Raw genomic sequence first — 20,937 nt, 5'->3', positions numbered from 1 at the left:
TGCCGATTTACAGCAGCCGGGAATCTGGCCCAATGTCACTGGGATACATATCTAACAAACTTTCCATCTGTAAATCTTGGCAGGCTTGGAGCTAATACAGGTGTGTATTAATGAGACCAGGGTACTGCACTAGACTGAATTAGTCTTAAATCTCCTGCTTTGCACCATATTTGTTTTAATTTCAATGAGAAGAGAGACAGCTCGTTCCGTCAGCCAAGCGTGTTTCTCATCTAATTCATCACGGATGCCTAGTTCCCTGCCTGGCAGAGTTAAGTTATCCACCTCTGGTGACTCCCCGCGAGTTAGCCGAACTCCTGCGAGAACAGCCACACTGCTGTGTCCCCGCTGGCTCTGCACTCGCTCGCACGTGGGGCTGTGGATTCTGGGGGCCTGTCCCGTCGCTCTGAGCGATGAATTGTGGGAGAGCTTCTCTGTCCTTTCTGGGCACTCTAGGGGAACGGTGGGAGGGCACCGGAGGACTGGTGACACGCAAGTGGCACATGCCTGGATCCACGCTACAGAGGGGTTGGGTTGACAACTGATAAGTTGATCTCACTTGAGTTTTCCCTGTACCCCCTCTTGGACGGGCCAGCTCCAGGTAACAGCACCACCACACTTGAGTTAAGGGATTTTTATGTGGATGGGATTCAAGTTACAGGCACATCGGAGATATAACTTGAGTTAATGCTGCAGTGAAGACAAGCCCTTCGTCTCCTCTCAGAGGCATATTTCAATCTATTCTTTTTGTTGCAGGTGACTTCCCATCTCCTACACTGTCCCTGAGCACCTCTTCAGCTCAGGCGGGGGACCCCGTCTTGGCTCAGTGTTCCCTTCATCCCAACAATGTAGCTGCTCTCGTTATTTTCTGTCAGGATGGCAAACAAATCTCAAGCCAATTGACCACGTCAGGCCGGTCACTGCCTGTATTGACATGACATCTCTGTGCGGAGCTCAGGCCAGTTTAGATGTATGTACCAGTACAGGATCAACCAGAACCAGGTGAACAATTCTCATCTCAGTCTCCCCCGGACCTTGAATGTACCAGGTGAGTTGTTGGACTCCTACACAATGTGAGGAGAGGGAAGGGAACAGCTGGCTGGTGTCAAACATTTTAAAATTTTTTTGGCTTCTGCCACAGGAACCTGTTCATGGCGAGGCAGGTGGTGAGCTGTGATCATTACCGAGCTGGACTGGGATTGTGCACAGCCTGTTAAATCTGAGGGTCTGTCCCAGATCAAGGTGTCAATTGATGAGGCTTTGGATAAAATGGATAAATTAAACAGTAATAAGTCCCCAGGACCAGATGGTCTTCACCCAAAAGTTCTGAAGAAATACAAATATGAAACTGCAGAATTACTAGCTGTGATATGTACCCTATTGCTTAAATCAGCCTCTGGACCAGATGACTGGAGGGTAGCTAATATAATGCTGATTTTTTAAAAAAGGCTCTGAAGGCGATCCTGGCACTTACAAGGTGGTAAGCCTGACTTCGGTACTAGGCCAAATGGTTGAAACTATAGTAAAGAACAGAATTATCAGACACATAGATGAACACAATATGTTGGGGAGAATCAACACAGCTTTTATAAAGGGAAATCAGGCCTCATCAATGTGTTAGAAGGTCTATAAAGTCATGAATGGTGTGAGGAAAGTGAGTAAGGAAGTGTTATTATCCCTTCACATAACAGTAGAACTAGGGGTCACAAGATGAAATTAATAGACAGCAGATTCAAAACAAACATAAAGTATTTCTCCACACAACATACAGTCAACCTGTGGAACTTGTTCCAGGGAGGTTGTGAAGGCCAAAAGGATAACTGGGTTGAAAAAAAGTATGAGATAAGTTCCCGGAGGTTAGGTCCATCAATGGCTATTAGCCATGATCTGGATGTTTCTAAACCTCTGACTGCCAGTAGCTGGGACTGGATGACAGGGGATGGATCACTCATTAATTGTCCTGTTCTGCTCATTCCCTCTGAAGCACCCGGCATTGGCCCCGATCAGAAGACAGGATACTGGGCTAGATGGACCATTGGTCTGATCAAGTCTGGCTGTTTTTATGTTCTTATTAGATTTCTAACTCCATTTTCCAACCCCACCTCTTGGCCAGTTTCTCTTTCTCATCCACTCATGATCGTTGTGGGCAGGGATTGACATTTATCCTGTCTGTAAAGCTACCAGCTCAATGAGACCTGACCTGGATTTGACCGTCAGGTGCTAGTGTATTATGATTATTAACTATGATTACACCAGCTGGGAATCTGGATCACTGATGTCAATGCAGCGGGGCTGATCTGCACGAGCTAGAGATCTGGCCCATTGACTCCAGTAGAGCGGGGCCAATTTACACTGGATGGGATCTGGCCCTGTGTGTCTGAGGCTCATCTGGAGAGACGTGGTCTAGGGATTTGTAGCAGCTGCGTCTCTGGGATGATCTCTGCTTGGCTGGCCACTGAACCGCTGAACGTCCCTGATGTTGTCTGTGTTTTTTGCCCAGGCCAGAAGCTGATCCCGATCACTGGCCCCAGCCCTGAGGATCCACCATCTCAGGAAGGTGAGTGACTAGGGTTGCCAACTTTCTAGTTTCAGAAAATTGAACATCCTTGCCCCGCCGCTGCCCCGAAGCCCCTCCCCTTACCCCATCCCTTCCCCACGGCCCCACCCACACTCACTCCATCCCCCCTCCCCCGGTCTCTCACTCTTCCCCACCCTCGCTCACTTTCACCAGGGCTGGGGCAGGGGATTGGCGTTTGTGGGGGAGTGAGGGATCCGGCTGGAGGTGTGGGCTCTGGGATGGGGCTAGGGACGAGGGGCTCAGGGTGTAGGAGGGTGCTCCAGCCTGGGGCCAAGGGTTTCGGAGCGAAGGAGGGAGCTCTGGGCTGGAGCAGGGGGTTGCGGTGTGGGGGGAAAGATGAGGGCTCCAGCTGTGGTGCGGGGTCTGGGGTGGGGCTGCGTATGAAGGGCTTGGGGTGTATGAGGGGGCTCTAGGTTGGGGCCAAGGGGTTCAGAGTGTGGGAGGGGGGTGTGGAGTCCTGGAAGGAATTCGGGTGTGGGAGGGAATGTGGGGTGCAGGCTCCAGGAGGGAGTATGGGTGTGTGAGGGGGCTCTGAGTTGTTGCAGGGGGTTGGGGCCCGGGAGGGGGCTTGGAGTGCAGGCTCTGGGTGGCTCTGGCTGGTGTGGTTTGTGGGGGTCTGGGAGGCATTGATGTCAGGTGGCCCCTTAAATAGCAGCCACACCAGCACTGCCCTGGCATTTCCCGGGTGTCAGAGGCTGCTCTAACAGCCATGAATCCTGGACACCTGGCTCGGTGAGGACAAAAGTTTTTCCTGTTCTCTGGAATGGGGGGGGGAGGGAGAGAATTCCCCGCTAGTGACACACCCACCCCACTGCTGCCCCTGGCTCGCTGCTCCCCCAGCATAGTGCAAATCACAGCAGCTCTAGGGAGAGAGCTGATGCAGGCCCCCCTCCTCCTCCTGCCATTTGCAGTGGCCCCCAACCCCTCTCCTTCATTCTCCCCCACAGCCCGGCTGCTGGCTGGGGCCTCCACACTCAGCTGCTGCCCGACTCTGTTCAGACCCGTTCCCAAGCAGAGCAGCCCAATTTTACCCCATGCTTCCACGCAGCCCATTCATCCCCGGGAGGAGAGTGACCTGCCCACAGCCCCTTACCTGCTGGCCGCATGGTCCCGAGTTGAACCCAGCAGAGTAGCCCCACAGGAAGCAGGTTGTGGGACCCAGGACAGGTGGCTGACCCCTCCTCTCTCAGCTCCCAACAGCTGGGGAGCAGTGGGCCGGGTAGGGAGGGGGCTGAAGGCACTTCCTAAAGGCCACAGTGCCTGCTCTGCAGGGAACCCCTGGCCACCGCAGAGGCTGCTGCCGGGGGTTAACCCCGCCGGCCCCAGCCTGCAGCCGAATGCCTTTCCCAGCCCCTCCACTGGGATCCACCCCCTGCCAGCGGGGGCTCGCACCACCCCCGAGCTCCACAGAGAGAGCTGCTGCAGGCCCCCTCCTCATCCCCCTGCCGCCAACCAGACTTTTAATGGCCCAGTTGGCAGTGCTGACCGGAGCCGCCAGGGTCTCTTTTCGAAAGAGAAAACCGGATGCCTGGCAACCCTAAGACTGACTGTGTTCAGGCCTAATTCCCCCAGCGCTCAGCACGCTGAGATCACGTTGGGTCTGAACTCTCAAGAATCTCACCCTGAGTCCCTGACCCACAGCCCATCGGCATCCCTGGGACCCTGGCACTGAGTCCAGTGGGCCGGGCTTCTCCTATGTTCAGAACTGGGAGGAGGTGTCCTGTTCTAGGCCGGTCCTTGAGCAGCCCCTCTCCAACCTCCCCCACAGCAGGGTGTGTGGGGAGGGGAACAGCACATATAGAAGCGTCCGCAGCTGAGGGAGACCCATCTGTCTCCCCACAGCCATTCCCCCCTCTCACCCTGCAGCTGGCAGCATCTCCTACTAAAGCAGCTTCTGCGTCGTTGCAGCGATGGGAGAGGAAGCAGAGATGGGATCATTTTACACCCCATGGCCAAAGCACCCGGCAGCTTGGGAAAGTGGAAAGAGCCTCCCCTGTGGGCTGGGAGCTGGGGGTGGGGAGAGTTCAGGAATCCCCGTTCTGCACTGTTACAAGAAGGGGGAACCGGGATGGAACCAGAGGACCCCCGGAGGGCAGACTGGAATCCACCCAACAGCCTCAAGAATGGGAGAACCAAAGAACAAGATAACATCTAGCAGCACGGAGCCGTCAGGAATGTGCTATCTGCTGATTGATTCAGCAACAGCATGATGAAGCAATTCCCATAGACTGGCATAGGAAGAAATTCCAATAAAAATAGACTCTAAAAAGTGAGAACTTTGGGGTCTGATTCTGCAAACCAACTTCCAGGAGCATCAGATGAGCATCTGACAAGGCCCTGCTCCCTCCTCATGTCCAGGCCACCTGGCCAGTGGCTTGGCATGAGCAACTCTAAGGCTGGTAACTATGATAACAACCTTGCAGAACCTGTGTGTGTGTGTTTGTAGGAATGAATGTGTGACTAAATATGAGATTGAATGGAATGTTATAGCTATAACTAACTGCTAACTATGATTCTTTCTGTATTCACAATAAATATGGTGTTTTGCCTTTTTCCCTTTAATGAGATCCTGCTCGTTTTTATTTTATTGGTATAACAACGGAAGGTCCCTCCCATGACCCTGGTGGGGAAGGACAGGCTCTAAAGCCTTGGCGAGGCCAGAGCAAGTCTGGGCTGGGGCATTCCATGGCTGGGGAGTCACACACTGGCTGGTCTGTGACTCGTCTGCCTGCCCATTGTGACACGCCCCTGCTGGCTGGCACAGCCTCATCCCCTCACTGCCAGGCTTGGCTCTGGCAGAGCGAGAGCTGGCACGTGCCGCTGGGGAACGCTGAGACAAGCAGCTCCAGCTCCGCCACCGGCAGCAGAAAGTGGGTGGCCCATTTACACGCAGGCTTCTGCCCACTCCTGACTCCAGGTAGGAGAATCTTCTATTGCCCACCTCTGCTTTTCCATTGCATCGCCAACCACCCCGAGGCTTCCCCGAGCTCCTGGCTGGGTGGCGCACGTCTGCAAAGTGCCCCGGTGCCAGCCGTCTAGCCTGGTGCCAGTGAGGAAGTGGGCAGCGGCATGCGCACAGGAGGGAGTCTGGGGCGGCTCGACAGAAGGGGTCGCACCAGTTGAACCCAGAGGGGACGGAGACAAGGAGGATCTCCTTCCTTAGAGGTTTTTAAGGTCAGGCTTGACAAAGCCCTGGCTGGGATGATTTAACTGGGAATTGGTCCTGCTTCGAGCAGGGGGTTGGACTAGATGACCTTCTGGGGTCCCTTCCAACCCTGATATTCTATGATTCTATGAGGGTTTGGCAGGGCTGGTGGCACGGCACGGGAAGGCGGCACAGGTGGTTAGATGAGGCATTGGGCTGGGACCCAGGAGAGCTGTGTTCAGTTCCCCGCTCCTCTGTAAGTCTTCTGCGTGATATCAGGTGAGTCCCTGTCGCTCCGGGCCTCAGCTAACGAGGGAGAGCACGTCCCTGCTCTGCGGAGGGGGCGTTGAGAGCCTAAATACCACAACACCCGTGTGCTAAGCCACTGGCATGATGGGGCCAGGTAAGTGCCCAGACACTGAGGTTGCCGGGGGAACAGGCATTCTCCGGATGCCCGGAGCCATTGTTCCATTCACCAGGACAGTCCGATGCCAGGACAGTCCCCCTGAGCTCTGGAGAGGACTAGAGGTGCCTTAGGACTCCTGCCGTGCAGCTGCTGGGGAGTCAGCAGGAGACACTGGGTGAGGAATGGAGCCCCCCAGGGCAGGGGCCATTCAGGAGACCCAGCGTGGGGGGAATCAGGCCTGGGATTCTCTGCAGCGGCTGCTCCCACACAGGCCTTGGAGAGAGGAGCTGTGAAACCCCCACAAAGCTCTGCCCCGGCACAGAGCTCTGTAGCACTGGGACCCCGTACGCGTGAGCCGCAATCCAGCAGGGCCTTGGGCCAGCCCCACCCTCTCCCATTGCCCCACTCTTTGAGGCCAGGGCACAGTTCACAATTTAGCACGGACCAGCTGCAAGGATCCTGGCGGGCCCTGGTATGGTTGGAGCAGCATTTTCAATGTTCGGGAAGAGCGAGATCTGTGCAATAGGCAACGTAGCTCCATCTGGGCACCAGCCAGCTCCTGTGCCCCAGAGAGCTCCCACAGCTCCCACTGAACCAGGGACGAAGGGGGCAGGAGGTTGAACGAGAAGGTGCCAGCCCGGGACCCAGGAGACCCATGTTCATTTCCCACCTCTGCCACAGATGCTCTGTTTGTCTTCGAGCAAGTCCCTTCTTCCCTCTGTGCTGTAGTTCCCTGTCTGTACAGTGGGGGTAGCAGCCAGGCCCTGCCCTGCAGGGGGCAGTTAGAATAAATGCTAGTGAGGTTGGGTAGTGCTCGGATGCCAGGGGGATGAGGGCCAGGATGGTGCCTAAGACAGACCGAAAGCAAGGGGGAGCTACAGAGCCGGTGGTGAGAGGGGTTTGGCCTTTGACAATCTGCTCTGAGTGCCTGGGGTGCCAGACCCCAGGCAGCCACTGGCATTGCCAGATCTCCCTGATCTACGGTGCTGCTGCTTTCCCTGCTTCTAGGAGTCACTGCCTCCCCCTGGGCCGAGACCCCCGTGTCACGGAGTCCCCGGGCGATGCTCTGGAACTGCTCCCTACGAAGTCAGTCAGGACTCTGGGGAAGTCTCCTTTCTGTGAGCAGCCTGTCTGCAGGGCAAACAGCTCCCACAGCTTCCACCTTCCTGGGTCTGACCTCGGAGCATTCAGCATCCTCTGCCCGTCCGTGAGCTTCCCACAGCGAGTCCGCCCAGGCAGGCTCCTGGGGAAGCCAGAGAGTCCTGCACCCCAACTACGCCATCAGACGTGACTATCAGCCAGCCAGTAAAACAGAAGGTTTATTAGATGACAGGAACATGGTCTAACACAGAGCATGTAGGTGCAGAGAACAGGACCCCTCAGCTGAGTCCATTTTGGGAGGTAGTGAGCCAGACAACCAAGTCTGTACTTCACTCCATGTCCCCAGCCAGCCTCAACTGAAACTCTCTCCAGCCCCTCCTCCTCTGGGCTTTGTCCCTTTCCCGGGCCAGGAGGTCACCTGATTCCTTTGTTCTCCAACCCTTTTAGCTCTCACCTTGCAGGGGGGAAGGGCCAGGCCATCAACACCCAGGAAACAGGGTGTTGGCCATTCTCTGTGTCCAGACCCCTGCACATACCTGCCCTCTAGGGCTCTGCAATGATCATACACCCTTACCCCACCACCTAGAGACTTAAGAACTGCCTAGGGGAAACTGAGGCACCCCCACACTATTCAGAGGAAACATTAAGAACAGTCCCACTTCCTCACACACCACAGCAATCATCTCCTGGGGCTGTCATGGCACTGAGCATTAGCAAGATCTGAGACTCAGTTGGGCGGGCGGAGGGGAGGGGGCTGCTATTAAAGCAGCTTCTGCGTCGTTGCAGCGGTGGGAGAGGAAGCAGAGATGGGACCATTTTACACCCCAGGGCCAAAGCACCCGGCAGCTTGGGAAAGTGGAAAGAGCCTTCTGTGTGGGCTGGGAGCTATGAGTGGGGAGAGTTCATGAATCCCTGTTCGGCACTGTCACGAGAAGGAGGAACTGGGATGGAACTGATTCTCCAACTCGGGGATCCAGAGACCCCCTGGCTCTAATAGCATGGACGCAGGGAGGGGCTCTGGCCTGGGGTCTGCAGGAGCTGGGACTAGAGGAGCCCAGCGGTCCCTTCCGGCCTAACGTCTGTGACTGTGGGGAGCAGAAGGTCCCTCCCATGACCCCGGTGGGGAAGGACAGGCTCTAAAGCCTTGGCGAGGCCAGAGCAAGTCTGGGCTGGGGCATTCCATGGCTGGGGAGTCACACACTGGCTGGTCTGTGACTCGTCTGCCTGCCCATTGTGACACGCCCCTGCTGGCTGGCACAGCCTCATCCCCTCACTGCCAGGCTTGGCTCTGGCAGAGCGAGAGCTGGCACGTGCCGCTGGGGAACGCTGAGCCAGCAGTTCCAGCTCCGCCACCGGCAGCAGAAAGTGGGTGGCCCGTTTACGCGCAGGCTTCTGCCCACTTCTGACTCCAGGTAGGAGAATCTTCTAGTGCCCACCTCTGCTTTTCCATTGCATCGCCAACCACACCGAGCCTTCCCCGAGCTCCTGGCTGGGCGGCGCACATCTGCCAAGTGCCCCGGTGCCGGCCCTCTAGACTGGTGCCAGTGAGGAAGTGGGCAGTGGCATGCGCACAGGAGGGAGTCTGGGGCGGCTCGACAGAAGGGGTCGCACCAGTCGAGCCCGGAGGGGACGGAAACAAGGAGGAGGGTTTGGCAGGGCTGGTGGGAAGGCACGGGAAGGTGGCACAGGATATTAGATGAGGCATTGGGCTGGGACCCAGGAGAGCTGTGTTCAGTTCCCCGCTCCTCTGTAAGTCTTCTGTGTGAGATCAGATGAGGGAGAGCAGGTCCTTGCTCTGCGGGGGGGTTGAGAGCCTAAACACCACAACACATGTGTGCTCAGCCACTGGCATGGTGGGGCCAGGTAAGTGCCCAGACCGGGAGGTAGCTGGTGGCCCTGCCCCTCGTCCTACTCCAGCCCTGCTCTCGCTCCAGCCTCGCTCCACCCACGCCCTCGCCTCCTGAGTCCAGCTCCAACCACGGGGCCTGACCACCTCCAGCACCTTTGCTGACACCATCACTTCCAGAGGGAATGGCACTGAGGTTGCCAGGGGAACAGGCATTCTCCGACTGCCCGGAGCCATTGGTCCATTCACCAGGACAGTCCGATGCCAGGACAGTCCCCCTGAGCTCTGGAGAGGACTAGAGGTGCCTTAGGACACCTGCCGTGCGGCTGCTGGAGAGTCAGCAGGAGACACTGGGTGAGGAATGGAGCCCCCCAGGGCAGGGACCATTCAGGAGACCCAGCGTGGGGGGAATCAGGCCTGGGATTCTCTGCAGCAGCTGCTGCCACACAGGCCTTGGAGAGACGAGCTGCGAATTCGCCACAAAGCTCTGCCCCGGCACAGCCTGCCTGCCTGCCGCTCTCCCACCTTCTGCTCCTTCCCCTTCACGGTGGTGTCAGAGCAACTCCTGCTGCTCACCAGCCCGTCCCCCGCTCCCCCACCCCGCTTGCCTCCCCCACCTGGGACCTGCCACGGACCCAAGATTCCTGGGGGAAGGGATCAGGGTAATTTCCCTGGGCAGGAAGAATCCTAAGTGGTTGGATGCAGCCTGTCTGCTGGGCAGTTTGTGAACCAGCAGAAGGAGAGGCGGGAGTGAGCCGGGGGAGGCCGTTTGGCCTGTGGGATGGGCCTGGGAGTTCGAAGACCTGGGTTCTAATCCTGCCTGTACTGCTGACTGCCTGGGTGACTTTGAGGCCATCCACTGGCTTGTTTCCCTGCTGGCTGCCTTGGCTAGTTAGAGTCTGAGCCCTACGGCCCAGGGATTGTCTGCAGCACCTGGGGCACCAGGGCCCTGATCTCAGCTGGCAGCTGTAGGCGCTGGTGGAACGGCAGTACGTGGACTGGCCCTGATGCTGAACGGGGCAGTCACCTCTCACCCCTCACAAGCAATGCCTTGTCCTGGCTTCTTGCAGGATGGCTGAGGAAGTCCGCAAGGTCCCCTTGAAGCCCATCCGTGCCTGGGAGGAGACGAGACCTCCTCCAGGGAAGAGTCCACAGAAGAGCCCACAGCAGCAGCAGGAGCTGTGTGTGCCTCAGCCCTTCCATGCTGGTGAGTGGGTGCCTCCTGGGTGGGCGGAGGGGGCTGCAAAAATGACAGAGGCCATGGCCCTGCATTGCGGTTGGGGTTGCAAGACCAGGGTGTCAGTGGCGGGAGAAGACTCCATCACCTTTGTACAACTCTGGGCTGCCATGAGATGGAGAGACAGGAAAACCCAGGCAGGGGGGAATGGCCCCTCCTGCTGGCAGCAGCTGCAGCCCCTACATCTGATCGGGGCATTAGGGGCGGCAGCAGAAGCATCAGGTGGAGACTGACTGAATTGCTCACCCCCATCCATCACACTGCAGGGTCGGAAGATATTTTCCAATGGTTGAAGGGGATGCTCTGTGCACGGTGGGTTGTTCAGCCTAGGATTGCAGGGCGCCGGCCAAAGCATGAGATGCCCCCTGATGTTGCAGCCTCATCTGCTGGCTCCTTTGCAGGGGGGTGACGCATGGCACAGCACAGGGCATTTGGGTGGCGGGGTTGTTGATGGGAGCCCAGGGCTTGCCCAGGTTACACCCCGTGGCTGTGGATGGCAGGAGAGGCAGTCAGAGGAAGCAGAACGGGGAGGCCCTGGGTCCCCGTATCCTGTGCAGACTGGGTAGCTCCTCCCTCTCCCGCAGCTGGGAGCAGACCGATTCACTGCCAGTCCCTCTGCCCCCTTCAGCAATGGCCCGGAGAGTGGGGACACCACTCATAGCCTGACATCATGCCTCCTTCCAGGTGTGGCGCTCCCCAAGTCCCCAGGCTCAGCCTGCATGCTGGGTGCGGCAGGGAAGTGGGGTAGCAGCTGGGAACCAGGGCTCTGACTGGATCTTTGCTGGGCTGAGCAGCAAAGAGTTGGGGAAACCAGGGATGGCTGTGCCAGACCCTGTTGTGCATCGGGGCTGCTACCCTGCTGGGGTGGGAGCGGGGGGCAAGGGTTTCTGCTAAGATCTCTCTCACCCAGCCTGCAGCTTGGCAGCCTCAGGTATTACCACTTCTCTATCTTTGATCAGATTCACCATCACGGGGGAATGCCTCCTGCTTTATGGGGCCAGACTCGCAGGAGAAAGAGACCCTAGAGTACATCAACGCCTTTCTCAAGGGCAAGGAACAGGTACCAAGAGCCCTCCTCTGATCTCTCAGCTACTGCCCTGTCCACAAGCACCATCCGTCCTTCTCCAGATGAGGCATGGATTCTAAGGCCAGACGGGACCACTGTGACCTCCTGTATAACACAGGCCAGAGACCTGCCCCCAAATAATTCCTGTTTAAACTACAGCATCTTAAAAACATCCTGTCTGGAGTTACAAAAGGCACCCACCATGCCCCTTGCCCACTTGTGCCCACTGGATTTGGCCAGTCCCCAGCGTGATGGGTTGCCCCCCTTTGAGGTGCCACCTGATGTACTGGCTTATCACTGAGCCCGCCTCTTCTGCCAGCCTGGGCCCCCGTTACCTTGTCTTGTTGGGCTCGGCTCACAAGCCTCTTCCAGCCATACACACAGGCAGGGCCACACCCAGCTGCAGAAAGACACAGACACTGAGATCAGCTCTGGGAAGACTCAGCTGAAGGGCCTTGTCCCAGTTCTCTGGTGCCCACCTCCTTTGGAGTACAGACCCAAAGGTTTTATGACATTCGCCCCCTCCCTCGATGTGGAGAGAGGTATGAACAACTCTTTGCCCCTCCTCCCACTTACTAATTTATACTACAAACTGGGTTGTGGTGTAAACAAGAAACAAGATGATTAACTACAAGAGGTAGATTTTAAGCGGTTATAAGAGATAGCAAACAGAACAAAGCAGATTACCGTAGTAAATAAAGAAAACACACAAACGAAGCTTTACACACCAGATAGATAGGATAGACATTAGCAAATTCTCCCTGAGTGATAAACAGGTTGGCAGATTCTTAAGGCAGAAGCTGCCTTGGTTTTGCAGCTTGGATTTCCCAGGTTTTCTTGCACAGGCTAGGAATCTCTTTCTCTAGCCTGGGACCATCACTTCTCATGGTTCAATCTTTGTCTCTCAGGTGTTTCCAGGTATCTTATTGCAGGGAGTCTGAGGTCCCATCCCGTCCCCCCCGCGATGTCATTGTTCCCCTTTTATCTTCTCTTCCCACCTGCTGGAAAACTCTTTTCCTGTGACCTGGGTCCAACAGGTCCCGTTGTGTCGCGTTATCTCGGGGAGGTTTCTATTGCACGCAGTTCCTGGGGTAGCCCTAATGCTTGTGCATTTCCTCCAGGAGCCAGTGTTTGGCTTTTTTGCTGTTCTACCTGAAAGGCTGTTTTGAACCTCACAGTGTTTTTCAGGAACACATACACAGCTGAGCTTCAGAACGTCACATCCAACGATAGCACATGCAATCCAATGAGACATTAATGTCTAGCAGAGAAAGACTTTTAGACTGATACCTTACAAGACATACTTGGTACCAAACATATCCTAATTAGATGACAGTGGCGAATATTGGGGTGTCAGGGTGTCACACCCAGATGTTCCTCCCACTCTATCAAGCCCCCCAGTAAGACTGTCTGGCTGCTTCGCCCCCATCTTGCAGTTCCTCTTTGGACACCTACCCCGTGAGATCTGCTCCCTCTCTGGTCTGGTTTCACACAGAGCTGCCCTGCCCTCCCCGCATAGTCACTCCTGTTGGGAGATGAATGGCCTTCTGGCCTTCGGCATATCAAAGCCTGAGCAGTGCTGGGGGGAAGCTTTCTGACATCTCTCCCACTGGCAGCTCCTTTCCACGCTAACCTTCCTGTTTTTGTCTAATCTCTGCGGGGCATAGGAGGAGGCCAAGAAACTTGAATTCTTGGATCGTGTCATCACCATCAGCAGGGCCGTCCTCAGGAGGCACCCAGACAGAAACCTGTCAGCTTTTCTCGGCAAAGCCCTCCTTGTGGAGAAGATAAAGGTGAGTAAAACACACACTCGGGCTATGTTACTTGGCGGGTTTAGTGATTGGCCTGGAGAGCTCTGCAGATTTGTCTACCTTCAACTGCCAATCGCTGGATCGTGTTGGACGTTTGTCTGTTAGACTGAAGAGCCCATTTTCAAGCATTTGCTCCCTGTGTAGGTACTTACAGACTGTCATCAAGGCACCCTGTAACCTTCTCTTTGTGAAGCTGAACTGATTGATTTCTGGAGTCTCTCACTATAAGGCATGTTTCCCAGTCCTTCAGTCACTCTTGTGGCTCTTCTCTGACCCCTCTCCAATTTATCAACATTCTCCTTGAATTGTGGGCACCAGACCTGGACAGAGGATCCCAGCAGAGGTCACACCAGTGCCAAATACCGAGGGAAAATAACCTCTCTAACAACTGGAGATTGCCCTGTTTGTACAGCCCAGGATGGCATAATCCTTTTTGGCCCCAGCCTCGCACTGGGCGCTCCTGTGCAGCTGATTACCATGCCTGCCAAGTCTTTTCCAGAGTCACCGCTTCCCAGGTTAGAGCCCCCCATGCTGTGAGTGTGGCCTGCGTTCTTTGGTCCTGAACATGTCACTGTATTGAAACGTAGATTGTTCCCTTGAGCCCAGCTTCCCAAGTCACCGGGTCGCTCTGTATACACCAGTCTCCCTGCACAGAGCCCCAGCACTGCGCAGTCAGTGCCCACTAGGGAACTAGCAACAAATCTGCTCCGTAGATTTGGAAAGTCTTTGCTCTGCGGCGCTGCAGAAAGCTTTCCGGAGCTTACCTCCCTTCCCTGAACGTGGGACAGCGTGTGCTGGTGGGTGGTCCAGTGGGCTGGGGCTCAGTTCCTCAGTGAGACCTTTGGGCAAATCACTTCCCCCTCTGTGCCTCAGTTTCCCTCCCATGCCTTGTCTCGTCCAGTTAGCTCGTGAGTTCTCTGGGGCAGGGACTGGCTCTCACTGTGTGTGTGCAGCACCTGGCACAAGGAGCCTGATCTCAGGTGGAGTCCCTGGGTGCTAATGCTGATGGAGCCTTTGCAGTGCACTGGCGCGTGACGCTGGGGCACTGACCACAGGCCCTGCACTGTGCTCCCCAGCTGGAGCCCTGCACACCGTCAAGCCCACAGTAGGACGACCTGTCTGCGAAGGCCACGTGTTGCAGGCCCTGCGCTTTGCTCCCCAGTCGCAGCATTACCGGAGCTCGGAGCCCGGCTGGCACTTCCCCACATTGTCTCCCCAGGAGCTGATTGATCTTGAGTCCGTCGACTCCCTGACCAGCGGGATGCGTCAGCAAGCAATGCTCGCCATCATGGAGCTGAGGTACCCGGCCTGCCCGCGCAGCCCCAGCTAGTGCTGTGTGCAGCCAGACACGCCAGCCTCTTGGCATGGCCAGTTCTCCAGGGCATTGCCCCCTCTGCTCCTCCCCCGTCTTCTGATTCCCCCGGGCACGTGGCACCAGGCCATGGTGCTGGTGCATGTGCGCTGGCACCCGTGGGTTGGTGGTGGAGGATCCTTCGGTGCCTGGCGACCTCTCCAAGTGGCCGTGTGAAGATGTGGGGGAGGGAGCGAGGGGGTTGGACCGGTCCCCTCTGGGACCCGCAGGCGATGGCTCCGGGGGGAGAGGGGCAGTTGGGCACTGCTGGAGGGAGCCACCGGAGTCGCCGCCAGCTGTGCCAGCTGCATCACACCGGCAGCTCAGCGACTCCCTGCGGCTCAGAGGCTGGGCAGGCTGAGCCCTGGCACGTGGCACAGCCTGCGCCATGGGGGGCTCTCTCTCAGTGCCGCTGGCGCCCTGCTCTGAGCTTCCCAGAAGCCTGCCCAGCATATCCTGGGAGCCTGAGGCCAACATCAGTGCATCAGTCTCGCCTCAGCCCTCCAATCCGCGCGTGTCTCTTCTCTTAGCAAACTGAAGCCACTGCTGCGGGGAATGGAGCTATCCAGCCTGCTCAAGGTCTGCTTTTCCAGCACCTTCTCCCTGCCTCCAGCAGAGACCAACCAGGGCGTGGAGGCTGCTCTATACAACAACGTAAGCCCCAAACTAGCCATGAGGAGCTGCCCCAAACCGAGGGGGAATCCTGCAAGTCACTTGTGTCCCTGCCCCCTGGGTTACCTGGCGCTGGCATAAGAGTTTAATGATCACAGCTCCTTGGCAGCGCTTCAGCTCAGGACCCGCAGTACCAAAGCACAAGCCCCACCGCCGCAGATAAAGGAGTAACTCCCTCATAGGGTAGCAGTAGTAGGCATTTATCCTTCACAGGCACCGGCAATTAGTGGGGAACAGACACTCCCTTCCCATGCACATTCATCCCCAGTGCATGGCTGGGGGCACAGGCCTGAGATCGGCTGCTTGAGATGCACACAGGCCAGGGGAAGTGAAGCTTGGCTGGAAATCTCCCCTCCCCCTCAAATGCGGAGTCCTTCCTGACTCTTCTAATGCATTAGACTGTGTGCAGTGTCCTCCCTGGGGACAGCAAAAGCGGGTGGGGTCCTGTTGCCAGGAGGAGTTTGCAGTAGGTCCCCTGCAGGTACAAGTGAGTGGGTGAGCTGGAATAGGAGGGGCTTCCGTGGCCTGGGGAGTGTCACACGCCAGGGCATTGGTTCGTGGCCTGGCTGGATAACGCCACTTGCTGTGGTTTCTCCTCTGCTCTGCACACAGACTCTGAACACCATGGATGAGCTGCTGAAGGCCTTGGTGTGTGAGGATGAGAAGCCCAACCTTGTGGTGCTGCAAAACATCGTGGAGGTGTGGAGGCATGGGGGCAGGAAGGGGACGAGTCCTGTAGCTGGGGTGGGGCTCTGGGACCAAGGCTCCATTTAATCCCAAGCATGGGACTACTGCTCCTCAGAGTATGTTCTATAAAAAGGTTCTTGGGCTGGAGGACCAAGTGCCCCCGCTATATCTGAAAAACGTCTGCATGGGGCGGAAGTGGAGGAGTGCGGGATCTGCCGTGTTCTCCACTGAGCCTCATCTGAGCCCGGGATTCATTTGTGTTCACCATGGGCCCCACCAATACTGGCCACAGCCCAGAGCTAGATTCCCCCAATGTTCTAGTTCTGGGGCCACAGGAAGTCGATTCTGTGGGTGGTTTGTGCTCCAAAAAGAGGGAAATGTCCTCGGCAGATATTCAGTCTACTGAATATTCAGATACTGAATATTCTGAATATTCAGTATATTCAGATACTCAGTATCAGTATATTCAGATATTCAGATACTCAGATGTCCCTTGCCAGTTAGAACTCATTTTTGCCTTAGCCTTTCTGATTTTCACTCTGTGTGCTTGTGCTATTTTTTGGTACTTCTCCTTCGCAATTTGTCCCAATCTGTTTCTCTCAGGTCCTGCTCCCCTGGACCGCATCCAAGGAGGTGCATGTGCGGCTGAGGGCAGTGGGAAGAATCACCTGGCTGACCAAATTCATCTCTGGTCAACACCAATTCAAGGTGAGCAGCCTGTGACTCTGGCCGTCTCCTAACTGCACTGAGCAGCCTCGCGGTGCAGCGCTCCCTGGCAGGGAAAACCCGGGCCTGGAATAGTGACTCAGCAAGATCCTCGGTAGGAGTCCAATCTAATGAGCCCTGATGTGGACGGTCTGTCCTCTGACTCCAGTGGGCCTTGGGTGGAGCCCCATAATTCTATCTCCAAGGACTCTCCCCGCTGTTCCCCTAGGACCAAAGTCTGCTCCGCAGGGTCAGCGGATTTACACAGGATCGCCCTGAGAGCACCCTCTGAACCCAGGTGTCTGTTCAGCCCCTTTGTCAGTTGCCCCCGGGATGCTTTGGCATCAGCTCCTGCCAGGCTGCCAGATGAACACCCCCTGCTCTGGGTGCTCAGGGCCATTGAGCTGCTCCAGCTGCTCCATCCCCCCTGTGGCAGGGCCTCCCCTCCAGCAGCTGGAGGGGGGCGCTTGGATGATATGCCCCCAGAGGCTGGGGCAGCAGAAGAGAAGGAGGGAGGTGGAAGGGGACACAGTGAAAGGGATGGGAGGGGCCAAAGGAGCCAGAGCAATGGGGAGTGGGTCAGGGGAGGCCGTGCAGACCCCAGGAGAGGAGGGCAAGGGGCTTGGTGCGACGACGTGGGGAAGAGCAGGGAGCGAGCGCAGGGGCTGCAGGAGGGGCAAGGGTAGGTCTGGCAGGAGGGGGAGGCTAGAGGGGGAGGCTGCAGGAGAGAACCGGCAGGAGAGAGCCGGCAGGCTGGGTGCGGCGCAGAAAGTGGGGGTTGTGGGGAGCTCCAGGATGGAGTGAGAGAGGCGGAATGCAGAGAAGAGGAGTCCAAGGTGACCTCACGCTCCTGGACCTGAGGTCAGTGGAGGGAGGGGGATGGGAGAAGGGGCTGGGATTAGGAGCTTGCCCTTGAGATGGAGACTGGACGTTAGTTCATTACTTACCCAGGTCCCCACTCGAGGGCAACGTTTGCTGACTTTGCTACCCAGACTTCCCGTCCCTGCTTAGCTTCCCTCAGTCCCTGGTGATGGGCCCCATGGCTCCTCCTGCTCTCATTGTCCCCAGTCTCTCTGCGCTGGGCTCTGCCTCGCCCGGTTCTAGCCCCTTGCTAGTGCAATGCCAGGGGGACATGCTGCGCTGGGCCTGCAGGGGCGAGTGACTCCCCTTGCTCCCTCTCTCCGTCAGGGACTGGAGGAGTTCAGAGTCCTGGGCCAGCTGGTGGGCTGTCTCACTCTGCTCTGTGCTGAGCAGGAGCAGGAGATCTGCCGATCGGCTATGGAGGGACTTCACCACCTCTACGCCTTCCTGCTGTGGCAAAAACGTAAGAGCACTGGAGACCCTTGTCCTTCCTAAATACATTGACATGGGGTTTCCAAACATGGGAAACATATTTATTGAACACTTCTGCCTTTTCTACATCCTTTTAAACAGTCTCCATCTAGTAATGAGCCTACACCATTGCTAGGATTTCTTTTGTTCCTAATACACTTTTTGAAAAAACCTCCTTAGTATCCATAGTCCTTCAAGCCATGGAGTTTCCCCTGATGTCTTTAGCTTCCCCTGTCCATATTCTACTCTTCATAACTCACATAAGAATGGACATACTGACTCAGCTCAGTTCATCTAGCCCAGTATTGGGTCTTCTGATAACGGCCAGTGCCTCATGCTTCAGAGAGAATGAACTGAAAAGGGAAATTTGGAGTGATCCATCCCCTCTCATCCAGTCCCAGCTTCTGGTAGTCAGAGGTTTAGGGACATGCAGAGTCTGGGGTTGCATGGCCTAATTATCTTGAACCCAATTATCCTTTTAGGCTTCACAACATCCCACGGCAACAATTTCCACAGGTTGCCTGTGCATTGTGTGCAGAGATACCTTCTTTTCTTTGCTTTTAACTTGCTGCCTATTAATTTCAGAAAGTGACCCCTAGTTCCCGTGTTATGTGCAGGGGTAAATAACACTTCCCTATTCACTTTCTCCACACCAGTCATGATTTTATAGACCTCTGTCATCTCCCCCCTTAGTCAGCTCTGTTCTAAACTAAATGGTCCCAGGTCTACACTGCAGACCTATATTGTTATCACTCCATTGCTCAGGGCTGTGAAAAATCCACACCCCTGTTGGCAGAAGCACCCCTCCCACTGACATAGCTAGCGCCTCTCCGGGAGGTGGATTCAGAGCTTGTTGGCAGAGGACCATCTTCTCTTCAATGCTACAGCGCCGGTGCAGCTATGGCAATAGAGTGGTTTAAGTGTAGACTTGCCCCAGTCTTTTTAATCTTTCCTCAAATGGAAGCTCTTCCATACCCCTAATCATTTTTGTCGCCCTTCTCTGCACCTTTTACAATTCTGGTATATCTGTTTTGAGATGGGGCGACCAGAACTACACGCGGTATTCAAGGTGTGGGCGCGCACATTGGATTTGTATCGAGGCATTCTGACATTTGTCTGGTTTATTATCTATCCCTTTCCTAATGGTTCCCAACATTCTCTTGGCTTTTTTAACTGCCACTGCACGGTGAGCGGATGTTTTCGGAGAACTCTTTACGATGACTCCAAAATCTCTTTCTTGAGTGGTAATTTAAACCCCATAATTGTGCATGTATAGTTGGGATTGTGGTGTCCAGTTTGCATTTATCAATATTGAATGTCATCTGCCATTTTGTTGCCCAGTCCCCCAGTTTTGTGAGATCCCTTTGTAGCTCTTCGCAGTCTGCTTTGGATTTAACTATCTTGAGTCATTTTGTATCATCTGCAAATTTTGCTACCTCACTGGTTACCCCTTTTTCTGGATCATTGATGACTATGTTGAACTACACTGGTGTCAACACAGATCCTTGGGGTGCCCCGCTCTTTACCTCTCTCCACTGTGAAAACTGACCATTTATCCCTCTTGTTTGCTTCCTATCTTTTAACCACTGACCCATGAGAGAACCTTCCCTCTTATCCCATGACAGCTTACTTTGGTTGGATTGGTGAGGCATGACTTCCCTTTACAAAAGCCATGTTGACTCTGCCCCAACAAATTGTGTTCACCTATGTGTCTGATAATTCTCTTCTTTCCTATCATTTCAACAATTTGCCTGGTGCTGAAGTCAGGCTTGCCAGGGATCACATCTGGAGACTTTTATAAAATTCACTGTCACATTCGCTATCTCGTACAGAGGCCGATTTAAACATTAGCTTACATACCACAGCACTGCACATAAGTTTGTTTGGATGTCTCGTGAGAGCTGCAACCTTTGCACCAGGCAGGCAATTTACCATGCGGTTCTCCCACTCATCACAAACCCAACTGCTTATATGTTTATTGATTGAATCCCCCATTACTATTACCTGGCTTTTCTTTGTAACTGGGCTTCCCGCCTCAGGAGGGGCAGCCTCAGTGTGAGAGGATATCCTGACTTCATCTGGCAGGTGGGTCCCAACTATGGGATCGTCTCCCTCTGCTCCAGCTCGATGTTCTCCTTCCCAGAAACTTTCACCCTCCTCAGCAGCACAGAGGCTGTCAGACTGGGGGTGGGACCACTCTACTGCATCCCTAAAAGTCTCCTCTATGTACCTCGCTGTCTCCCTTGGCTCCACCAGTTCAGATCCTCTGGCCTCCTGGTCTCCGAGGGCAGTAGCTCCTTGGGCCAAATGCCCAGATGTGCTACCTGCCCACAGGGCTGGTAATCCTACATGCTGCATTCAGTGCAATCCACTGGAGAGCCTCACACTGCTGCTGCACTTCTGCCTGGTTTATTTTGACTCTTCCAGGGGGGTTAGTTTGTTTAGTTTTGTTCGGGGGTGGGGGGAGTTTATTGGCCTGAATTTACAGTATGTTTCTTAGACGTACTTGTCTGTAAACTTCCTTGCAAAACTCCCGTTTCCAAAGCTAACCTCTGATTTCTATTGCCTGCTGTCTCTTTCCCCTCCCTGCTTCAGGCACCACGCTGGCAAAGCAGAGTGCAGAGTATATGCAGGTCTTCAGGGAGTGGCGAGCGGAGAACACCTTCTGGGTCACCTGGTTCACCAACACCAGCAATATCGCCATGGTAACTACTTTCAATGCTTCCGGGGTTTGTTGTGCCCAGAGTCCTCAGGAGAGAGAAATTAACACCCTGGGAGTCAGGGGGAAGGGACAGACCCAGGCGTGTGACTGACCCCATCCAGCTGGGCCGGAGCCCTGCCTATGGCCCACTCCACCTCATAGAATCATAGACCTCAGGAGGTATCTAATCCAACCCCCTTCTCATAGCAGGACCAACCCCAACTAAATCATCCCAGCCAGGGCTTTGTCAAGCCTGACCTTAAAAATCTCGAAGGATGGAGATTCCCCACCTCCTTAGGTAA

At 55.5% G+C, this 20,937-nt stretch overlaps 1 protein-coding gene across 1 annotated transcript in view; it reads left to right on the top strand.

The window, feature by feature from the left end:
- Nucleotides 1-969: 969 nt before the first annotated feature.
- Nucleotides 970-20,937, top strand: part of LOC141976838 (maestro heat-like repeat-containing protein family member 7) — a 55,928-nt gene continuing 35,960 nt past the window's right edge. Inside the window, exons 1-2 of the mRNA XM_074938002.1 lie at nt 970-1,045; nt 20,530-20,639. Of these exons, the coding sequence (XP_074794103.1) occupies nt 970-1,045; nt 20,530-20,639 (186 nt within the window). The remainder of the gene's footprint in view (nt 1,046-20,529; nt 20,640-20,937) is intronic.

The sequence above is a fragment of the Natator depressus genome, chromosome 23, assembly GCF_965152275.1.
Source record: "Natator depressus isolate rNatDep1 chromosome 23, rNatDep2.hap1, whole genome shotgun sequence".
NCBI lineage: Eukaryota > Metazoa > Chordata > Testudines > Cheloniidae > Natator > Natator depressus.
The sequence above is the reverse complement of the archived record's forward strand: the minus strand, read 5'-3'. Positions and strand labels throughout refer to the sequence as shown.